The following is a 22,240-nucleotide window of genomic DNA, read 5'->3' as shown; positions in this document are numbered from 1 at the left end:
ATTTTTATTTTGCTGTGTCTAGTGTCCATTCATTGAATCTTACATGGAATAAATGAAGGCAAAGGCAGTCGGTTCTTGGCAGTGCACAGTCAAGTTGATGCAAGACTTGTATTTAGAGCCAAAGCCACTGTGTTTTTTTTTGTCTTTATGTTTGCTTTGATATTCTCCTACTAGTTGTGTTTCCCATGGGGGATATAGATGTGTAATAATTCCTTGTCACAAATGCCTCGTACTCAGTCTGTTTTGGTAAAGGCAGCCATCAGATTCAGTGTATTTTACAAGCTTTGCTGGCTCAAGTCATCTTATGAGAACACCTTATAAAACTATAATTCAGGAGGATGAAGAAGTCATTGAGGTTGAAGTGCTGGAGGAATTTTTTACTCAGAATTGGCTTGTCTCTTATTGATTTCACTTGTGACTGTATCAGGTCTCTTTATCTGTCTATGTCACATTTTCCGATCTACGCAATGATTTCTAGTTTTGTCTTTTTGAGTCTTGCAGATATTAATGCTATTTTGTCCTGCTGTGGTTTCATAAAAGGGTTTAGACTGGAAATTAATTACTGGAATACTTCTTTTGGCTGTCTGAGATTGCAATGCAGTACAAGTATAGATGAAGTTCTTGGTTTGGACAAGCTTGTACTGTCTCCAGACCAGTAAAATCATGATATTGGTTGCAACTTGTAGTCACTAAGGCAATAATAATAAATATTATTGGAGGATAGACTAGATGATCTTTGAAAGATCTCTTTCAACCAAAGCCATTCTATGCCTCTAATATTAATAATAAACAGTTTCTAGGTACATGTAGTTGATAATGGGCCTGATGCTGAAGAAGGAATGATTAATGTAGTAGGGTATGTGAATGAATGGAAAACAGCTCAGGGGTGATAAGACAACATATAAAACATTTTCAGAACCGTCTTTGTGTTATTTGTTGTATGCAGTATGTGCATATGGTCACAATCACCTGGAAACTGTTTAGAAATCATTGCCTAGAGCAAAAGCAATTGCTAGATCAGTTGTGTAAAATGCAGCTGTGCTAATCAAGCACTACAGCCTTGTGGAAGAACCACTAGGAAGCTGCCTGGCAGAGAAGGACCTGGAGGTGTTGGTTGACAGCCATCTGAGTATGAGTCAGCAGTGTGCACAAGTGGCCAAGAAGACCAATGGCATCTTGGCCTGTATCAGAAATAGTGTGGCCAGCAGGAGTGGGGAATTGATGGTGCCTGTGTACTTGGCATTGGTGAGGCCTCACCTTGAATCCTGTGTTCAGTTTTCAGCCCCTCACTACAAAAAGGACATTGAGGCACTAGAGTGCGTCCAAAGAAGGGCAATGAAACTCGTGAAGGGGCTGGAGAACAAGTCTTATGAGGAGCAGCCGAGGGAACTGGGGTTGTTGAATGTGGAGAAAAGGAGGCTGAGGGGCTGAGGAGAGACCTTATCGCTCTCTAAAACTATCTGAGAGGATGCTGTAGCGAGGTACATGTTGGTCTTTTCTCCCAGGTGACAGGAGATAGGATGAGAGGAAATGGCTTCAAATTGTGTCAGGGGAGGATCAGATTAGACATCAGGAAAAATTTCTTCACTAAAAGGGTTATCAGGGAGGTGGTTGAGTCATCATGCCTGGACAGTTTAAAAGAGGGGTAAATGGAGTACTCAAGGATATGGTTTAGTAGTGGACAGGTAGAGCTGGACTTGATGATCTCAAAGGTCTTTTCCAACCAAGTAACTCTATGATTCTATGGTTGTAATTTGAATGGCTCCATTGAACCTCAGCCTGCCTCTGTCACACCTGCTATCTTCACCACAGCCTGGTTCCTTGCATAATTTTGAAGTTACTGAGGTTTTTGTTTTAGCTTCTGCCCATGTATCAGTTATTGGGGGAAAACCGTTGTATACCTGAAGCAGTTGCTCCAGCAGCCACAACATAAGGTGGATAGATGAACTTTCACCCTTCAAAACTGTTTGGACTAATTGAGTTTCTGTGTTTTCACTTTCATAGGGTTGCAACATTTTTGTATCTGGATTTCAATAATGTCACACTGCTATATGTATGGTTCCAATGCTGCTGATTTTTCAGGGTGGCAGTAGCCAGTTTGAAAATTAGAAATCTAAAAAGAACCATGAGATCTGTCTGCAAAAGCAAGGTGTTAGCTCTGTTAATTTCAGCTCAGTTAACAGGAAAAAAACAAAAGTAATATCCCCCACATTTCCTCTGCACATGCATGGCTAGAATTTTGTACCTTCTTTGTAGTTTGCAGATCCTGATTGCCAGTAATTTGACTGCACTGGAGAGAGAAGGACCACCTGTTGCACTGAACGTTCACAAACCTTGCAAACAAAAATATGCATTTTTAAAAAAGTAAACCCCTAACAGCTTGTAACAGCTGCCACATTCCACCCAAGAGAAATCTTTATGCTAATGGAATCTGACAGGGTCTACATTAAATAGCTACATGTAGGCAGACTAAAAAAATATCAAGAAAAAAAGAAAAAAGCCTAAAACCCCAGAAAGATAATAAGTCCTTTGGGCTCCTCTGGGTAGGTACTGTTTTATGTATATAAGGTTTTTGTCCTTGTTCTCGCTCCTGTAGTTTACATTTTTTGATATCTTGCAGTAAAACATTTGTTAAGTGCAAGAGCTGCATGATACAGCCAAGGACTAAACTGAGCTCTTTTTGTTTTATTGGTTAAATAAGGGAGCAGGACCCCTGCTGTTCTCCAGCTGTAGAGAAAATTCTGCTGAAAATCCATGTATGAAATTGCTTAGAAAATTAATTCCTTTTAATGTCTCAAGTACTAGTTGGGCTCTTGTACCAGACTGATGAAAAAGCAGGAAATGTACATGAGGAATACTGGGTAGTTGAGTTGCAGAAAGAAGTCTGGCAGTAGCAGCTCACTGTTCAGTACAAGAGGACTCTGATCCCAGGACACATAGTGCTCATGCAGGAAGCATGTTGGGGTTATTTTCCATCATCTTGGGGCACTCAGTGGGAATGCTGACCTCAGAGTCACTGTGCTTCTGAGAATGATGTTTTCCTTCCTATCTGCCAACCAGAAGCCTGGGAATTTAAGGATCAAAAGAAATTACGCACTGAAGATTTCCAGGGTGATGTGGAGATAGTAGAAATGGGAAAGAGTTAAGAAAGAAAAAAATCTGAACTAAGTTAATGTTCTTCTGTAATCTCAGCAATGTCCACAGTATCCCTGGGATCTCTGACAGTGATCCTGTGGTCTTGTTGGTAGGCTCAAAAGTTGTTGAAAGTGCTGAGAAACTTCCTCCCTCCCAGGTCCAACACTGTTAAACTGCAGTAGCTGAATATGTGGTCGCTATAGCAAGAAGGGATGGTAGGAAGTCATCCAACAGGGTAGCATAAAGGGAATAGTCTTTTTTTTTTTTGCACAGTGGCAGTGAGAGAATTGTACTTCAGGCCTCAGAGAGTTTTTTTCTCATTGAACCTATGGGTCTTCTCCATGAACTTTTGAGTAGTGTCATATTAGATAGTCTCAAGCTCCTTGACATACAATGCTTGCAAGAACATATCTGGTTTTGACAGATGAGGCTAAGTTGCACAGTAAAAAACACTGGATCAGCCTGTTTGTCCAGCAAGCTGCCTGCAACAAGGAATTTTTCTGTGTATTGTCTCTGCTGAGAATATACTAGACTGGAGGGGCTGACATTGGAAATCTCTTGTGATCAGTGGGTCATTCTCCACGCAAACCTAAAGGGTTTTCTTCTGGTTACACAACAATCCACAGAACAGCAGAAATAATCAGTGGAAACATCAGGAAAAAAGAACATAAGGAACAAGCAAGAGTGGAAATGGATGGATTTAGAAGAGATTCACAAGAAAAAGAAAACAAAAGAGGCAGAGTGATATGAAATGTTTAGTCAGGAGCAGCAATGGAGATGTTCACTTCAATGGCTATGGTGCAGAACGAAGGACTCTTTCAAGCAGACAGGAGAGGGGAAGGACTTTGTAAGGAAAAGTAGGTAAGATCAGAAGATAGAAGTTCATGGATGCGTGTAAGAGCAATAAGGAACATTTTGACCTGACACTGCCTCAACTGAAGCTCCAGTGGTATTCTGCCCAGTGAGTCATCATTCACGGACCATATTTTGACAATCAGAGTCTAACAAAGAATACGTCCTTCTATGACAGATCTTATAAGTATTTTGATGTTCTTTGGAGAGAAAGGTGCTACCCTGACTGAGGCAGTTGTCAGAACACGGATCAGCAGGGTTATTGTGAGAGCTGAATAACAGCATAAACAATATATAAATAAATATATGTGCCACCTATCAACTTTGTTTCTATTATCACCTTAGAAGTTGCATTGGATTGCTGCATATAGTTTGTCAGGAAACTCCTAAAACATCTAATTGTTATTTATGGATGAATTCGCTCAAGAAATAATGAAGAAGTAAATGAACGTGTGTTCATAAATCTGTGTCTCTGTCTTTGCGACGCTCTCTGGCCCTGAGGTGGCTCAGAGGAAAATAATTTAGCCTTCTGTCTTAAGAATAAAAGTTTGCTATTGTATCTGGTCCTGCAATAGATAGTTTAGAAACCTCAGTTGCATCTGCCCTTACTTTTGCTATCTGCCAACAATGGATGAGCTTGGTTTTGAAGTACCCTTTCTCAGGGACTGTACTGTATCCTAGGAAGAGAAAACATAACATTATTTAAATTGTCATTTGCCTAACGTATGCCAAAAGTGGCATGGACTGCAACCAGAAAAATAGTATTCCTATGTTAGTAGTCTGAGAATGTCTCTTAACTCTAAAAGGAAGCCACTGCCTGGGTCTCTGCATTTCCCTGTGGCTGGACCTTGAATTCAGCATGTGAGCTTTTATACAAAGCACTTCATTAAGGAAAGGCAAAGAATCTTATCTTGTCACCTTGGAGCTAGAAGAAGTTATAGGAAGCTTATCTTCCTCAGAAATTCTTCTGTTTGTGCTTCAGTCGGGCGCAATATGTAGTACCAGCCACAATCTACTCCTCAGGGTGTTCACAGGCATGTTCTCTTTGTTGGAGTTTCAGGAGTGAATCCCTAATCCCCTTTTGCATATATCAACATAAAGTACAAGTAATGTCTTTGAGTTTAGTGAAGTTGCACTCCATTGAAGATGGTGAATGAAGAAAAGCTCCCTGTTAAAACATCAGAAAAAAACTCAGATCTTCTTCCTGTCTTGTTCCATTGTAAGCAAGTATGTGCAGCAGAGTGGCTTGAGCTGTGCTAGCTGCCAGCAGCCATAATTAATTACTATATGTCGAGACTGGTTCACTCTGCATCCCTCTGTATGTTGCTCACTTACAGATGTTGACACCTGTCTCTTGATTAAACCAGAATCCTAACACATGTAGAGAGCTCTAGCTGAGAGTCACAGTGTGTTATAGAGCTGAATGTCATTAGGGATGATTTACGTATGTCAGATGCACTTCACTCTCCCTGAATTCCCTAGGTCTGGAATAAACTTGGTGTCTCCAACTGGATGACACCATTCAGGAGAGCTTAGCTCAGGAAAAGCTGAAGAAAACACCAAAACCCATCTCAGTGCCTACTGAGACTGAACTAAGAGCAGCAACAGTAGTGACTCTGCCTCTCCCATTTCCAATATTAGAGGAAGGAGAGGTACTTGCTGTTCTCTGCACTAGTTTGGGGGTAATTATAGATCATATTTCAGGGCATAAAATAATGATCCTTGGATGAAAAGAAGTATTTTTTTTTCCTGTGTGTGGTAATTCATTGTTGGGTAGATAGAAACATATCAGTAGTTAGTGAGTTCCTGTGGCAATTTTTGATTTGCACCAGCATGGCAAATTATATCCAAGGATGTGGTTCTCCATCCACTTCCATTGTCAAAAAACCTCTCCAAAACTCTGTTAAAGTCAGCGGAGTGTCTCTGGATAAAATCAGTGAGAGGAGTCTTAAGCCTCTGATATTTAATTTTCTGCAGCATGCAATTCCAGTAAATTCCCAGGGATCCCCAAGAGTCCAGCCACATGCCCAGTTTGAAAGGCTGCCCAGGAAACGCTGGAATGGTGCGGGGACAACATCTAGTCAAGTGCCATCTGTTGGTCATTTACCATACTGCTTCAGAGGACACAGATTCTGAGTGCCTGAACCAAGCCCAGATGATGTGACCTAAAAGTCTCTTTAGGTGCAAACCTGCAGGTCAGTACCTCATTGAGGGAGTAGGACTCCATAAAGCAAGATTTTTCCTAGGTCCAGTCCCTTCAGGCTCCCAGTGTAGTTTACCTTTACTTTCTTAGGACCTCAGAGATGTAAAATTCTGGTTAACGGATCAGAACATGGACAGATAAGCAAAAAAATCATACTGTGATTTGTGGAGCAACCTCTTGCTTTTTTTTTGGTGGAAGGATAAAGTAATTAACCATCACTATGAAAACAAATATCCTAAGCATAGTGACCCCTACACAGGCTCACTCATTCCAACCCTTTAAAGAGGAATAATCTGAGGAAGCAGGTAAGTGTCACTTCACTCTGCATCACTGGGCTCTGAAATAGGAAGGAATGTCTCAGACCCTTCGCACTCTCAGATCAATTGTTTGTCATGCGGTCACAGAATGCCAACAGGTTATCTGATTTCATCTTGAGTCATCTCATGTCTAGATTGTCAATTTTGGGTGTAGTTCTGGTTTCCGTGTAACAGTCCTCTGTCGGTAGTTGGGTTTGTTCTCCTCCTTTAGAGAGATGGACCTATTATTGCTTCAGACCTTCTTGAACATCAGTGAGAGACATAAAGTATGAGATATTCAAAGTGGATTGAGAGCAATACATACCAAGCCTTTCAAATATCCTACAGAATTTCTGCATTGTACTGGCAGATTTTCTAAAATGTTGGCAAAGTTTACAAAAAATGTCTTTCAAGCAAGCCCGCTATCCAATAACATAGTCACCCAGGATTCTCACAGAACATAAAGGCTTCCTGATTGTGTCAAGGGCTATAAGTTTCTCATATACTACACAGCTTATGTCCGTGCCATTACAGCAGTATGAATTTTCCAGAAATTTTTCCATGTGCCCGGAGTTGGGGCTAGTAGTTCTGCAGGTGGCATCTTCAACCCCAGGCTCTTCTTAACTATGGCCTTTTGCACTGGTGTGCGAGCTGCTCCAGGAAACACTATCTCTAAGAAACACTATAAATCTCAGAGTTGGCCTGCATGAGCTCAGGGTTATTAAAGAGTTTCTGGCATTTGGTTGGTATGGAAGGAATTTTAGCTGGGGCCATTTAATCACATTTTTAACACAGATTATCACTTTTTGTCTCCTTAGGTTTCCACTTCAGACAGAGATACCTCTTTCTTTCTTAAAGTGCAGAAAATACGTATAAATACTGTTTCATTTCACTGTGATGCTTATATTTAGATGACCAATGAGGACTCTCATTCTGTACCATCTGTGAAAACTACAAAGTTCTTCTTAAGCCATTTGACCTAATGCTTCACATTACTTTATTCCTCTTGATCATCTATATAATATTAGTGCCAAACTGTCAAAAATCAGGTTCAAAGCATGAACATGTTACCTAGTAGAATGCATTGTGAATCATTTTGATGTGATGTGGGTGTGCACTCTGTTGCAAAATGACACTGCTCTCTGCAAAGGTCCGGCTTAGCCCTATCTTATGAGAGATATGAGATCTAGAATCACATATATACCATACCTACCTACTAGATATGAGATACCTTTAGCAAAGAAATTTCCATCTGACTCAACATGCTAACCTGGACTTTGAAACCAGTTCAGCCTCACTTGTTTATTTGCTTATTTTTTTGAGCAAGTCTTCTTTTTCTTTATCTCCCTTATAGAGAGAGGTGTTTGTCTCATGTGGTCTTTTCTGCAGTTTAATTCAATTGCTTTCCTTGGTAACATATTCCATATGTTTACTATCTCCCCTTTTTGTCTTTCAATAGTCTAGAGCATTTTCTTCTCCAAAACTTGCATGGTTATTTTCCCAGGAAATATCATTGTTTCAAGAAAGATATTATAGGAGCAAATAAAACACACTTCCAAAATGGTGCTGCCAAATAACAAAATGAAAAAATGCTCATTATTTTTGATGACAATGTTATTAAAATGAAAAAAATGTGTTGTTTAATAATAACCAACTCTTTAATAGTAGTATGGAAGGATATTCAATTAAATGGAATGTAGTTTTCCAATGAGCCTATCTAATCTTGGATTGAAAATATGAGTTGAATTAATTTTTTTTATTTTCTATTTTTTAATCTATATTTTGTACTCCATTCCCAGCATTGAAGTGGCATTTATTAATATTTATATTTTATGTTGAGGGTCCTTTTTTCAGCTGTTTCTAAAACTTCACAAAAATGCCAGATGTCATGTTGGGAACCCAAGGCCCCAAATCAGGCTATAAATCACAACAAACTAAAAAAACATATGTGTATGTGCATATTAAAGGCCATTGTACTGTTCTTTAGCACTTCCCTTACTGGCTTTCCTCTTCCCTTCCTTTATCACTCACAGCAGGTAGAAGTGTCTTACCTGGTGTGTTTACTTTGCAGACTCAGAGCAGAGCACGGGGTCAGACACAGAAGTGCTGGCAGAAAGGACATCCTGCTCATTTGGCTCCCATTCTGACCTTGCATCTAGTGGCTCAGGCCCTCAGCCTCCTCCACCTTCATCCATGGAAGAGATCCAGGTAGAGCTGCAGTGTGCTGATCTCTGGAAGAGATTTCATGACATTGGGACAGAGATGATCATCACAAAAGCAGGCAGGTAAGATATCTCTGGCTTTCTGTCTAGTTAAAAAACAGATCATAATGAAACAAAGTTAAGCATTCTTTTTTTTTCTTTTGAAGAAAAATATTCTTGATAAAGAAATAACATGCAGGGAAAATTAAATAGCTGTCAGAGTTTCAGAGCTATCTCTCCTACTAGCTTTCCAAAGACAGGTAAAGTTGTTTCATATTGCTTCTTGAATCAGTGGCTCCAAGGGACAACTAGCAGCTGCAGGAAACTGTTAAGGATAATTTTTCCTTTGAGCAAATAAATCAGGAAATGATCATTGTGCTGTTGGCTGTACTGAATTTAAGATGAGTTATGAACTTGGGGGTGAGCCATTTGAGTTTCCTTTCAAGTTCCCATAGCACTTCATGAGCTAGTAAATTTAATCACGAATACAGTGAAATTCAAACTCACATTTGCATTTTCCTGTGATTCTAAGTAGATAAAACATTAATGACATTTTGTATAAAAAATGTGCAGGCTTAATGTTTCCCTCTGCTATTGCAACTGATACTACATCAGCTGTGGTTAGGAAGAGCCACCAATCAGTCAGATTTTTTTTATATAAAAACCCACCCTGCCCTGCCTGCCGTTAGCCAAGGGTAAGGCCTTCATTGCAGACTCCTATTAAAGTCTAGAAGCCTTTTTGCCAAAACACAACTTGAAACTAACTGTAAATTTCTAGACCTCCTCAATCTATAAACGATCCCAGATTTTTAGCCATGTTTGCATTAACAAACTGTTTCTTACTTCCACTTAATGAGGTTTTAATTTCGAGTAATGCTGCGGAGATGGAAGTCAGCACCATGGACAGAAGCAACCAAAGCGAACGAGGCACATGACACAGGAGCTGTTCTGCCCCTTTCGCAGACAAACAAGAGCGGATTTCCCCGAGGTTTTGGGAAAAAGCCATGGTGTTCCATTGTTTGTAATTTTATTTCATGTCAATGCTTTCAGAATTTACCAGAACAGCCAGACTTGTCCTTTTGTGTTCTTGCAAAGTGAGCACTATTGCTCAGTTGCTCCAGGAAGTTCCGCTTGTATCAATAAACAACCAAGATAATCCCTGAGGAAGACTATCAGAACCAGATTAGCTCCCAGTTTTAGATATATCATCTCATTGGCACAGGAAGCATCTTGCATACATACAGAATATGTTGCTGGTTTTGCCCTTCTGGCTTAAATGGACAAGGCAAAGTAACTGGAATTAAAATGCTTGCTATTATGCAACAATATTTCATAGAATCATAGACTAGAGTCATAGAATCACTAGGTTGGAAAAGACCTCTTGGATCATCGAGCCCAACCATTCCTATCTGCCAGTAAACCATTTCTCTGAGCACCTTGTCTACCTGTATTATAAATACCTCCAGGGATAGTGACTCAACCACCTCCCTGGGCAGGCTCTGCTGGTGCCTGATGACTCTTTCTGTGAAAATTGTTTTTCTGATATCCAGTCTGAACCTCCCCTGACACAGCTTGAGGCCATTCCCCCTTGTCCTATCATGTGTCACTTAGGAGAAGAGGCCAGCACCCATCTCTCTACAACTTTCTTTCAGGAAGTTGTGGAGAGCAATAAAGTCTCCCCTCAGCCTCCTCTTCTCAAGGCAAATAATAAATTTTTTACAATCCTAAATAATATTCTTTCTCCCTGAAAGGAAATTCTTATCATTACTTGAGTCCTGATGGCCAACAGGCTCATCATTGGCTGCTCACAGAAAATGTATAGACCTACTAAACAGATATAGGTTTTTTTTTTCCTGGATGATGGCTTCTCCAGAAGTGATATTAACAATATTGGAGGCAATTTTTTTTCCTACTGACTACATTTGTAGGTTAATAATTGCAAAGCATAATGAAGAGTTAGGCAGTTTCTTGAGGTAGTACATCTGTATACTGGGGATGGTCCTTACAGATTCAACAAAATGCACAAATTAAGTGTTTAACCTTTCAAGTTAAACATTCTTCTTTCAGAAAGGATGTGTCTGTGATGGATGAGAACTGAGTCTGGCAGTCCTGTTGCTCCATATGGGATGCATGATATATGATGCATCCCATAGATTAGATTATATGATTTCTGGCAAAAATATCAGAACTTGGGTTATTTTGTCATGATTTCCTACTACTTATTGATATTGTGAGAGACGTGAAGTGTCATTTGCAAATTCTTCTTTCCCAGTGGAAGATTTTACTCCTCTTGTTTATTTCTTTTTGGAAGCCCTGTAAGGATCTGTTTGAGTCCTTGTTTTCAAAGCCCTTATAATTACAGACTCAGTTGCCTATAACTACAGCTGCTCCTTCATTTTCTATGACTCCTAAGGCACTGCTTAGTTCCTGTCTTACCTCATGATGTCTTTTTTCTCTTACTGTGTAATGCTAGTTTCTAACCTTTGACCTACCTTCAGTCATATTTCTGGAGCAATATCCTCTCTACACTGGGCTTACTACAGTTTTTAACTTTCAGATTTTTCCCACTCTCATTTAATTCTACTTTGTTTTTTCTTCTCTTGATGCTGTGTTTATAGATATCTTTTTTTTTCCCCTGTTTACATAAACCTACTTCAGTCCTCTTAGAACTTTTCCTTTCTTCCTTTCTATCAGAACACTATTTTATGGAATTTAATAAGATGCTTTTTACAAGACTCCATTGTTCTTTGTGCAGAAGATGCAAACGGCTTTCTGTCAGCTGCAGTGCATTCAAATCTGCAATCACCCTTTTTGTTTGAAAGGCAACCTTAGAGTCTATGCAAAGTAAAATAAATCCATCTTAACCCCCAAGTCATAATAATTTAAGCAACTAGTCTTAAAAACATCTTTAACTCCTTTTCCCCACTTTCCTTCACCAGTGATGATCATGTGTGTACCCTGGCAACATCAGCAGAGGAATCTGTATTCCTCCCCACACCCCTACAATCCCTAGCTAATATCCATGGTCACTTGAGCTACAGGGGTAACTATTAGTTAACCACCGCAAAGAAGTGCTACCCAAAGGGGACAGAAATGTGCACTTATTACTGGAGTGAAGAGGTGCTATGAAGAATGTTTGAAGTCTTGCTCTGGAAGGCAAGGGCTGCCTACTGTTTATGGAGGTGGTTATATGAGTGTGACTGTGCATAGAAGCACAGGAAGGAGGTATTTCTCTGGGGCCCCAGGTTGTACCTGCCACAGAGCCAGCGGTGAAAAAACCCAGCAGTGAGTGGAACACCTGACCTTGTCCTCTCCTGACTCCTCTGTGCCTCCTGATAGGTTAAAATGTATATTGACTGGAGTTTCTTTGTATCCCTGAAACTGTGAGTCTGAGTAATTTGAAATGTGTACTTAGAACTGTTTACATAAACAAATGGTGGTGTGGTTTTTTTAAAAATTTCCAGTGGAAGGAAGGAAGGAGTGGCCCCACAGTGCTCTTCAGTTAGAGAGAGCAGCAGGGATTTTGCTGTGAAGCTCTGTTGATGCTGAAGGGGCATGCGGAGAGGACTACTCAGAGTGAGGGCTGGCAAGTTACAGCTACCAAACTGATGCCCAGGGGTCCTGGCCCAGTGGGCAGGATAAGCTTTCTCCAGCTTCCAGAAAAATGTCCCTGTCATGAACTGTTGAGAAAGTCTGCTGGGCTCCCTCTGCCTCATAAACCATACGCTCTTCTGCTCCCAAACCCTGCCCTCAACTTTTTCTCTTAATGAAAAGCACAAGCATCTTTACACAATCTCATGCTGCAGAAGACACCAGGAATATTCCCTTCCCTTCCCTTCCCTTCCCTTCCCTTCCCTTCCCTTCCCTTCCCTTCCCTTCCCTTCCCTTCCCTTCCCTTCCCTTCCCTTCCCTTCCCTTCCCTTCCCTTCCCTTCCCTTCCCTTCCCTTCCCTTCCCTTCCCTTCCCTTCCCTTCCCTTCCCTTCCCTTCCCTTCCCTTCCCTTCCCTTCCCTTCCCTTCCCTTCCCTTCCCTTCCCTTCCCTTCCCTTCCCTTCCCTTCCCTTCCCTTCCCTTCCCTTCCCGTTTGTTTGTTTTCATAAAGAAATACATATTCAGCACCAGTCTTAAGGGCAAGGAAGTATGATTTATGACATAAAGTGATAACTTCAGGCTGCCCTGTAAAGTCATGCACATTGTAAACATTGTGCACACTTAATCTGCAAGCCTAAATCAGGCTATTTAGAGTTTCTCAATCAGATATTTTTACAACTGGGAGATGACTAATCTCTGTTACTATTAATAGACAAACTATCTTTTGGTAAAATTGAACAGCACATCCCTTCATGTTAGGGTTTGCATTTAGCAGATGCTTCTCTGAAGCAAATTTATCTTATTTAAGTTAATGCGGTATATAGATCATCACACTGAACAATCATGAAAGCTGTATGTTAAATTTTGTCAGTCCTTTTAAATACCCTGCCAGGTAACTTATAATTTTGTATAACAAAGAATTGTCCTCTCTAAAACTAAACTGAGAAACAGAGAATGAATTTATGTTGGAAAGGATCTTTGGAGGTTATCTGGCCCATGCCTCCATTCAAAGCAGGTCAACTTTGAAAAGAGATGGAACTTGACACAAGTTTCACGTGTGCTGGTTCAAGGGGCAGAGATAAAAGTTGGCACCTTGAGACCCTTAAGAGTTAGAAACTGAAGCTTTATGCTACTGGAAAGAAGTCAACCCAGTTTGGGGACATACCTGTGATCCTTCTTCTTAGAACAGTTTTCAAAAAAGAAAACTGAGATATATTTCTAAGTTAAATAAAATGTTTAAACAAAAAAATATGCCAGTGGCTGCAACCTAATGACTTCTTTCTACAGCTGAAAGACCACAAACATGGTTCTTAAAATCAGCACACTACTGTCCTGGCAAATTCTGTTTTAATCAAATTTGAGAGAGCTGTACCAATGATTAATTTTCTTCATAGTCAGGGTTTCATAAAATTAATTCTCATTATATAAGAATCCAGGAATTTAGTAGGTTGAGGCACAAGGTTGTTACGGAAATTATTTTTATAAGTCTTCTAAGTAGTTCTAAAATAATTGTAACAACTTATTTCATATCATATTGTATTTCACCTAAAAGGATAGCAAGTGTAAGTGCACAGTCTAACTTTAGGAAGACTGTTTTCCTGCTGAGTAGTAAAGCTAACATATAAATAACTTCATCATCCCAAACTGCTGCTGATATAAAATCTCCTCCAAAAGTATATCAGATGTCATCATGTGCTCCATGTGAAAACAAACAGCCTTCATGTCTGTAGCTGTTGACTATAAAGCTAGCTGATATTTTTCTAGATGAAAGATTTATTAATTCAGCCGTATTCACATGGCCTGAGTTCCTTCTAAACCTTTGAGCCTCCGGTTTTCTATAGGGTTGGTGCCTCTGGAGGGCAGAGAGCCAGCCCAAAGGAAACACAGAGCACAGAGACCTAACCAGAATTACACCTGAGTACCTTCCTAAGTTGCTACTGTTTGCCTCTGCCTTTTCCATTTTCCCCTTTCCACACAGCAGTGCTGCTGGAGACCTGCTGTGACAGTTCCAGGCCACATCCTTATGGCAAAGAAATCTGAGTTACTTTTACACCCACAGAAAAAGAAAGCAGTAATAATTTACAAAACTTTAAAAGTACATTTAAACCTTAGAGAAAGCAGTGGGATCAGCTGAGCTCTCTCTGATCACTTTAGAGATTAGCCTCTAAGCCCATTGAATGGTCTGTGGTAATCTTTTACAAGGTATTTCATAAGCAAACAACCCCATAGGCTATACTGCAACTTTACACGGGACTGCAGATTTGGAGAGAGCTCCTTGGAACATGCAGCACTCAGTTTTCCCAATACAGCATGCAGACAGACCCAAAGAAACTCAGATTTAATCCTGGGTTTCTCATCACCCTCTGAAACATGACCTACCTCTTAAACTACTCCCAAGCCACCTCTCTCCAATTAAGAGGGTGGGTTGTAAAATGCCACATCCTGTACCCATTTAGCTTTGCAGATTTAATGAGACATTGTGGTAGAAACAAAATAATGCCCTCAAGCCACTGAAGATTAATCCATTATTTCTCCCCCTCCCTGCCCCAATAGTTCAACTAGCAAAATCCCACTACCCACTGCACAGAGCTTCTCTCTCCTTGAAAGGTTTTGGCAGACAATTTTTCTGACAGCTTTGTGTCTCTCATAGCTCTGGTTAGCTGTGCTCTGTCAACTGTGTGGTGCTACTCTCCCTGTCCCCTGTGATAAATGCCCTTTTCCAAGGCAGGTGCAGTTACTAACAGGCCAGAACTTTCCTTCTCAGTGGCCTGAAATGGAAGAGCTGTGGGTAGGGTGAAGCTGAGAACCAATGTTCTCCTTCCCACCCTCTTCTGCAAGTGGATGCATGTGGCCTGGATAGGAGAGAATAAAACGGTTTCTCATGGTCACATCCCTTCAGTGCAAATGCTTATAGAGACATATTTGGAGATGTTGACATAAACTTTCCAGTTTTAATCCTCCTCCGGGCTGTGCCCCATGGTAATACTTTGAGAAACAGAAATGTTGGGGGATTTAAATCTTCTTTCCTGATATTTCAGTAAACCTTACTAATTAGAAGAGAAAGCATCATGATTGTTTCTAGGGGTGGCCCCTAGAAATAGTGGACAAATATTGCTTGTACATTTTTCCACAATTTTGGCATTGGGATTTTAAATTCCATTCTAACATTCTTCTTCCATCCAAACTACGCTCATTCCATAGTGACCTATCTACTCATCTGAGGAGCAGAATGTAATTTCATGTGAGCGTCCAGTACTTTCAGAGTTTCTCAAGCCAATCTCTCTATCTCTGGGCAGAAGTCATGCAATTGAATAATACCATCCTGTAGGACCTCAACTCGAGATTTTCTCAGAAAAAGGCTGAGAAACCACTCAGGTGGAGCTGAGGTTTGAGTTAACAGTCAGTGAAACAATCCAGGATTTCTTTTTCCCACTTTGCTCATTTCTTCTCCTTGGTGTAAGACTTTAAAATACTGCATTAGTTGCAAATATAATATGGCATAAACAATTCAATTAACACGCTGTTTAAGAGAAGTGTATGGCTGTTGGACTACTGGTATCCTAATTTTTTTTAAGGAGATAATAATAAGCAGGTTAATTTGAGTAGATCCTTTTCCCAGGAAAAACAAAAGGATCTTTCAAGATAGTAGATTTGCTTTAAATGTTACTCCAGTACTATCAAACTCCATACTGAAACATATGTTTTTCAAAAAAGAGAAATAAAGTGTTCCTGTATTTAATGGAATGTAAGAGAACAGATGTAGATGGACAGCCAGTGGGAAAAACAGCAGGAAGAAGGTACGCTACCCATCCTAGAAGTGCATAGAGACGATAATTTGTGTGGAACATGGCAGAACTGTCTGCTAGGGGCTGAGAACAGATATAATGCTCGATTGAGAGTGTTTTATTTTTAGTCACAGGTTGTTACCCTGCTATACCTTTTCTTAAGTGGGAAAAATTGAAGATTCAAACCACTGCCAGCACAGTCTTTGCCACCCACACCAAGACCTGAGGAGCGATGTCAAGAACTGGGCTGTATAAAGTAGCATGCCTCTGGTGTCAGAGAGGTCTAAGGAAGATCTACCTTCAGCTTCCTTATTCACCATTTTCTTCTTGTTTCTACTCTTCTTTTTCTAGGAGGATGTTTCCAGCCATGAGAGTGAAAATTACTGGCCTGGATCCCCACCAGCAGTATTATATTGCCATGGACATTGTGCCTGTGGATAACAAGAGATACAGGTCAGGTTTTCAGGCATAGAACATTGTGTTAAATTAGTGTTAATGGTAGCCTAGGAAAGACACGTGTCATTACACAGCATTGCAAAGATATGCTGAAGGAGAATGTGTTGGTTTACACCATTAGTTGATTTGACCAGAACAGTGAGACACACAATTGGAGGTTTAATATAAACTCAGAATTGAAATCTTGCTCTTCGGCTTCAAATAGCAATTTTTATTCAGGGAGATCCCCAGCATGCATTTCATAACTGATATAATTAGCAATGGCTCTCTGAGGGAACGGATAACTGGAGTTATCAATGGCTAGTCTGGAGCCCCTAAAACTACTTCAGCAAGAAAGGAGTGGGCAAGTGGTGACCAAACTAAGAGGGCCTCAGTACTGTCCTGTGTTGAATTGGGTGATTCTTGTTTTAAAACTGTTAAGTGTCCAGCACAGCAGCCATAGAGAACATGGTCCCTGACCTGCAGTATGAGGCCATTGAGAAACCCTCTGCTGAATCTCAACCACTGAGCTGAAGGACAGGAAGAAGAGATTTCTCTGGTGTTAATGGGCTCCCAAACCTAGAAACTGTTCTGGAGAATCCATGGTCCTCTGCATTACAGAAAACTATCCAGACAGTGGTGATTTATCTGTACTTATTAAAAGACCCCTTAGAGCAAGTCTTTTCCTCAAACAGTCTTGATTGCACCACATTTTGAGGATTCAAGAAGTGATCGTCTGCTTCAAATATTAAATATTATGTTTTTGCTCTCAGGCCATGTAGAGTATTTCTCAGGAAAGTATTCTTCCTGGGAAGCAACAATGTAGTGTCTGATACTCAGACAGATGTTTTGGCCCTTTCTTTGAGTGTAGTTTTTCTGGCATTAATGTAAAAAAGAAATACATTATATTACACGTTATTTCTGTCCTTGTTAGCCTGTGCAGCCACATACAGCAAGCTAGCAGTGAAAGGAACAGTTTCTCTTTTTTTTTCTTTTGCATTTCTTTTGAAGATAGGACAGAAAATGAGTCACTGTTTGTAGGTAAGGACTGAAATAGTTTAGCAGAGCTGGGTAGAAATACAATGAAGGGCATCATAGGGGAGAACTCAGAGGTGTTGGCAGGACTCTGAAATGGATTATTATTATTATCATTATTCTTCTTATTAGGCTGAAGGAGCTGCAGAACAGAAAGAAAAAAAGTGTCTATGCAAAACTATGGAAGAGAAATTTATGGCGCTTATAGGATGGCTAGGTCAGGAACACAGAAGATCAAAGAAGACCACAAACACAAAACCTACTTTTTCCTCTAATCCCAACATTTGTAATACTATATGGAATTTCCTATTTTGCAGCACTTCAAACCAGAAATTCTGTTAGGTCAATTGTTTTAGTGTTATTCATTGGATTTTGCCCTTTCTGGATGAAGACACGTTTTCTGCACAGTCTCACATGGCAGCCAATGCGGATTTCCAGAAATTACAGGGCATTTACTAATATTTTCAGAGAGGCTTTTGTTTACCCATATTTTCTAGCCTCTTACTCTGGCTTAGAGAGGGTTAAGGAGTTGAGAAGGCACATATGGCAGAGTTTTACAGGGAAAATAGCTGAAAAGGTGGTTTTAATAAGGAATCAAGTCTGAACAAGTGGCTCGGGGGTAATCTGTCTTTCATTTAGAAGGTAGGAGGTTGCAATAAAGCACATTCTACCTTGACTGCAAATGAGAGCTTGGGGTGCATGCAGTAGGGTGGCAGGGGAGGGGGAGCCCTGGAAATATTCCTCCAGCGTATGAGTGAGTAAGTGAGTGAGAGAGAGTGAGTGACAACTTCCCTTAGCCATCTTCTGTTTCTCTTTCAGGTATGTGTATCACAGTTCCAAGTGGATGGTGGCTGGCAATGCTGACTCCCCAGTGCCCCCGAGGGTTTACATCCACCCTGACTCACTGGCTTCTGGAGACACCTGGATGAGGCAGGTGGTCAGTTTTGACAAGCTCAAGCTGACCAACAACGAACTTGATGATCAAGGCCATGTAAGTTAGAAGTTAACCCTGGTGCCTGCTACCCCAGCCTTGCTCTTCTTATACTGGAAAGGGTACTGCTGCTGCTGCTCCAGTGCTTCTCTGTCCTGTTGGCACACATGCCTGTAGCCACTCTCCAGAGTTATGGAACGTTTTCCCCTACTTCAATGCTTTTCCTCTAAATGTTGCGTGACCATATAAAGCAATAAAGTCCCTTTGTCCCTGCACATAGTATAGACTTTGTCTCATACATACTTCTAAGGAAAGGGTAATTTTCTTCATATTAGCCCTTACCCTGTCCCTGCTTCCTCATACATCTGGATGTACTGCAGAAGTTTTGGGGGGGGAAAAAATGCCTTTTTTTTTTTTCTCCTTATGTTTTCTCTTCAGATAATTTTACATTCAATGCATAAGTACCAGCCCCGTGTTCATGTCATCCGCAAGGATTTCAGCAGTGATCTTTCTCCTACAAAGCCAGTTCCTTCAGGAGATGGGGTGAAAACCTTCAACTTCCCTGAGACTGTCTTTACCACAGTGACAGCTTACCAAAATCAACAGGTAAATTGTGTGCCTTCAGGCTCTTTTTTTTTTTTTTGTTGGATGTTCATAACATTATCAGTGTGTTCTTTGTGTTTGCTAGACATTACTTCGCTAGACATTCAATGCTAGATATTAACTTCTCTAAGAAGCGTAGCTTCAGGAGATTGTATATTTTACAGGCTCAGTGTTCTTTTTCTGCACAAAAAGGAAAGGTTTGCTATGGAGTAGTGTGTAAACATGAGGGAGGTATATAGCCAGAAAACTCTCTTCCAGATAAAGTTCCCAATGGAGAGTGTTACTATTGACCAGACATCATAAAGAAAAGTTGTTGCCACAGAGGGATCCTATCTGTAGAGGGTTTGACTACTGGACTTTTTACTGATCTATGTTTTTTCTTAACTGGACTTCATAGAACTAACAAATCTGATCTGAGTCCACACTTGTGTTTGATTACAGAATTTCCTGTCTATCCTTATTTTCCCAAAAGATATGATTTTTTTTGACGAAGTTAATTGCTAGGAAACTGTGAACATTTGAGAATGTAAGCATTGGAGACAACAGCAAAGAAAGGAGTTTTGGAGAGGGCTCACTGTGGATTACACCTGTCCTAGTCTTTGAGGAGGAGGTGGCCTGCTTCATTATTTCTGCATGCGTGTTCATTGCACATAGTGAGAGCTCCATGTATCTGCCCATTCCCTTTGTAGTCTCCTTATGTATCGCACATCTGCTAAAATCCTTAGGGGTTCCCATTAGCCTTCACACCACTTCTGTCATGCTCTGGGCTCAGTGTACTCCTCTTCTCTTGTTTGTGTACACATACTCCATATTTTACTGTCAGCTCAGAGGTTCTGTGCACATACCTTTTCCCTGTACTGCCCTTCTGCTCCTTACTGGGCTGGGGGTTGTGATGGCATTAAAAGGGCCATCTAGCATATTTTTTCTCAGCCATATGAAACAGAATCTTAGTTGGTGAAGATTTTCGTTGTGTTAATAATGTGTCCTCTTAAAGAGAGACTGTTATAAGCTAGAATGAGGGTATAAGCTGTCTTAGGAGAAAGCTAAACTGTTATCAAGCCTGTTAGGAAAATAAATTATAAAATTTTCTGCAATAAAGTGCAGAGGAGCCTTGAATCAGAAATGACAACATCTGTGTTTCTGGAGAATGACTTCAAGAACTCAGTGGATGTCATTATATTTAGTATTCTTGGACTGAGGGACACATCTACATCAAATCAGCTTAGGACAGATTGTAAATTGCCAATTTGTAGCAATTATGAATTGAAAAACTCTTACATAGAGAGACTACAAATGCTGACAGTGCTCCTGTGACTTCTTCTGGATATCCACTCCTAACTTTTTTTCAGTCTTGTCCCCTTGCATTGACTTAAATCAGAATTAAAAATGTATTGCAACACAATGGTGAATTTGCTGTGGAAATTATCTGCCTCCCTCACCCAAATGCATGTACTTCAAAAATATTTCACTATAGACCAGACACGAAAAGAGAATAGAGAAATGAGAAGAAATGACAGGAGATAAGCTTGTCATTCTTCCCTAATGACCAGACCTGTAAGACTTAATTAGGCAGGTAAGGGAGATGCTAACGGAGGGATCTCTATTAGGAACTGGTACTGTAAGCCTCCTCACTGTAAAGAATCGCTGAAATTTCTTCCTGTTTCTCTGAATTCCAGATATTTGGGCATTTTGTTAAAAAAAAAAAAATGGGGGGGGGCGTAGTATGCATTTTTATAATACCAGTAAAAGAGGTTCTGGTGGGTTGGAGAAACATTTTTGTCAAAAATAAGTTTAAATCCCTTGAATCTGCCTACATGTCCTCCAGTGGCTGTAAAACTTTGCCTTACTGGGAGAAGCATCTCTGGAAACAATTGTAAAATATTAGGAAATCCACCACAGGGATTCCCTCTGCTGTAATTCCATCCTCCATAGAACATATCTGTCTCTGTACACACAAGTCCCAGGACAGCTGCAAAGTCAGGCAAGCGGAAATTAAGTTCACAAATTAAGCTTCTGCAAAAATAGAAGCTGCATTCCAGATCTGAGGTTAATATCCAGAGTAAGGGCTTGGTTCCGACAGAAGCAAAACACCTGCAAATCCACTTCAGAACTGTCTGCATTAAACTACTCCCTTTCGATCAGTTTCCACAAAAAAAACCCTCAAATTTGATAGGATCTGGAGATCTCACTTTCTTTTCAGTTGAGAACCACGGTGTTCAGGAAAAAGTGAGGCTGGCAGAGAGAAGCTTTCATACTGCACCAGGCTGGGAAAGAACTGACAGGGAGTATGATACCACAGGCTGCAAGGTCAAAATCTCATTATTATCTTCCATATTTACCGACGTGGTATTCATGTCTAAAAATAATGCAGGAAGGAAGATTCCCCACTCAGTCCAGCTGTCATCTTCTTTGTTTAGAGGAGGTGAAAAAGAAAAAAGAATGGTTTCCAGACTAGGAAACCCTTGAAGGGCCACCCAGGTGCTGACTAGGACAGCAGCACCTTCTGCTTGTGACTTGGTGGCCAGTTGCTGTGTTTGGAGGCTGTGCCCTGCACTTTGCTTGGTGTTTTCTCCTTAGTGTTGTTTGAAGATACACAAGAGGCTCCAGCTGCTGAATAGCTAGAGTGTTGAGGCTGGGATAACCCAGATAGCAGCCAAACCTGAGCAGTATGCTTTCCAAACCACAATGCCATTGTTAAGTAATGAGTTCCTGGGGTTTTACACCTTGGTTCATGGTGTGCTTCTCCTTCAGGAATATCTTCTCAGGCTCAGTGCTGTGCCAGGTTTCCTGATGCTGCTAGGATTCTGCCTCTGGCACTGTTCATTTGCTAAGCACATAATCTTTTCATGGATAACGGAAAAGCAACTTTCATATAACTCTGGGGAAATAAGTATGAATAATCATTGTACAGGTGGTTTGGGCAAGAGTGGTAAACATCAGTAATTTTCATTTGTTGAAAGAAAAAAAAATCGGGGATCAACTAATTCTCTTTCTCTTCCTTTGTAGATCACCAGATTAAAAATTGACAGAAACCCCTTTGCTAAAGGTTTCAGAGATTCTGGAAGAAATAGGTAAGAGGAGCTTGTTTGTGTTTCCTCACTGGTATCTCTTTCTCCTTCACCTGATGAGCGTGCAAGGCAATTATCTAAGGCCAGGGAAGGGGTTTTGTTATCC

The 22,240-nt window shown here is 40.5% G+C and overlaps 1 protein-coding gene across 1 annotated transcript in view; it reads left to right on the top strand.

The window, feature by feature from the left end:
- TBX15 (T-box transcription factor 15) overlaps positions 1-22,240 on the top strand; it is a 99,875-nt gene that overhangs the window by 51,862 nt on the left and 25,773 nt on the right. Inside the window, exons 2-6 of the mRNA XM_009556824.2 lie at positions 8,558-8,771; positions 16,414-16,515; positions 18,352-18,523; positions 18,902-19,069; positions 22,073-22,137. Of these exons, the coding sequence (XP_009555119.2) occupies positions 8,558-8,771; positions 16,414-16,515; positions 18,352-18,523; positions 18,902-19,069; positions 22,073-22,137 (721 nt within the window). The remainder of the gene's footprint in view (positions 1-8,557; positions 8,772-16,413; positions 16,516-18,351; positions 18,524-18,901; positions 19,070-22,072; positions 22,138-22,240) is intronic.

This window comes from Cuculus canorus, chromosome 1, assembly GCF_017976375.1.
Source record: "Cuculus canorus isolate bCucCan1 chromosome 1, bCucCan1.pri, whole genome shotgun sequence".
Classification (NCBI taxonomy): domain Eukaryota; kingdom Metazoa; phylum Chordata; class Aves; order Cuculiformes; family Cuculidae; genus Cuculus; species Cuculus canorus.
Note: the sequence above shows the minus strand (reverse complement) of the source record. Positions and strands in the feature narration are given on the sequence as shown.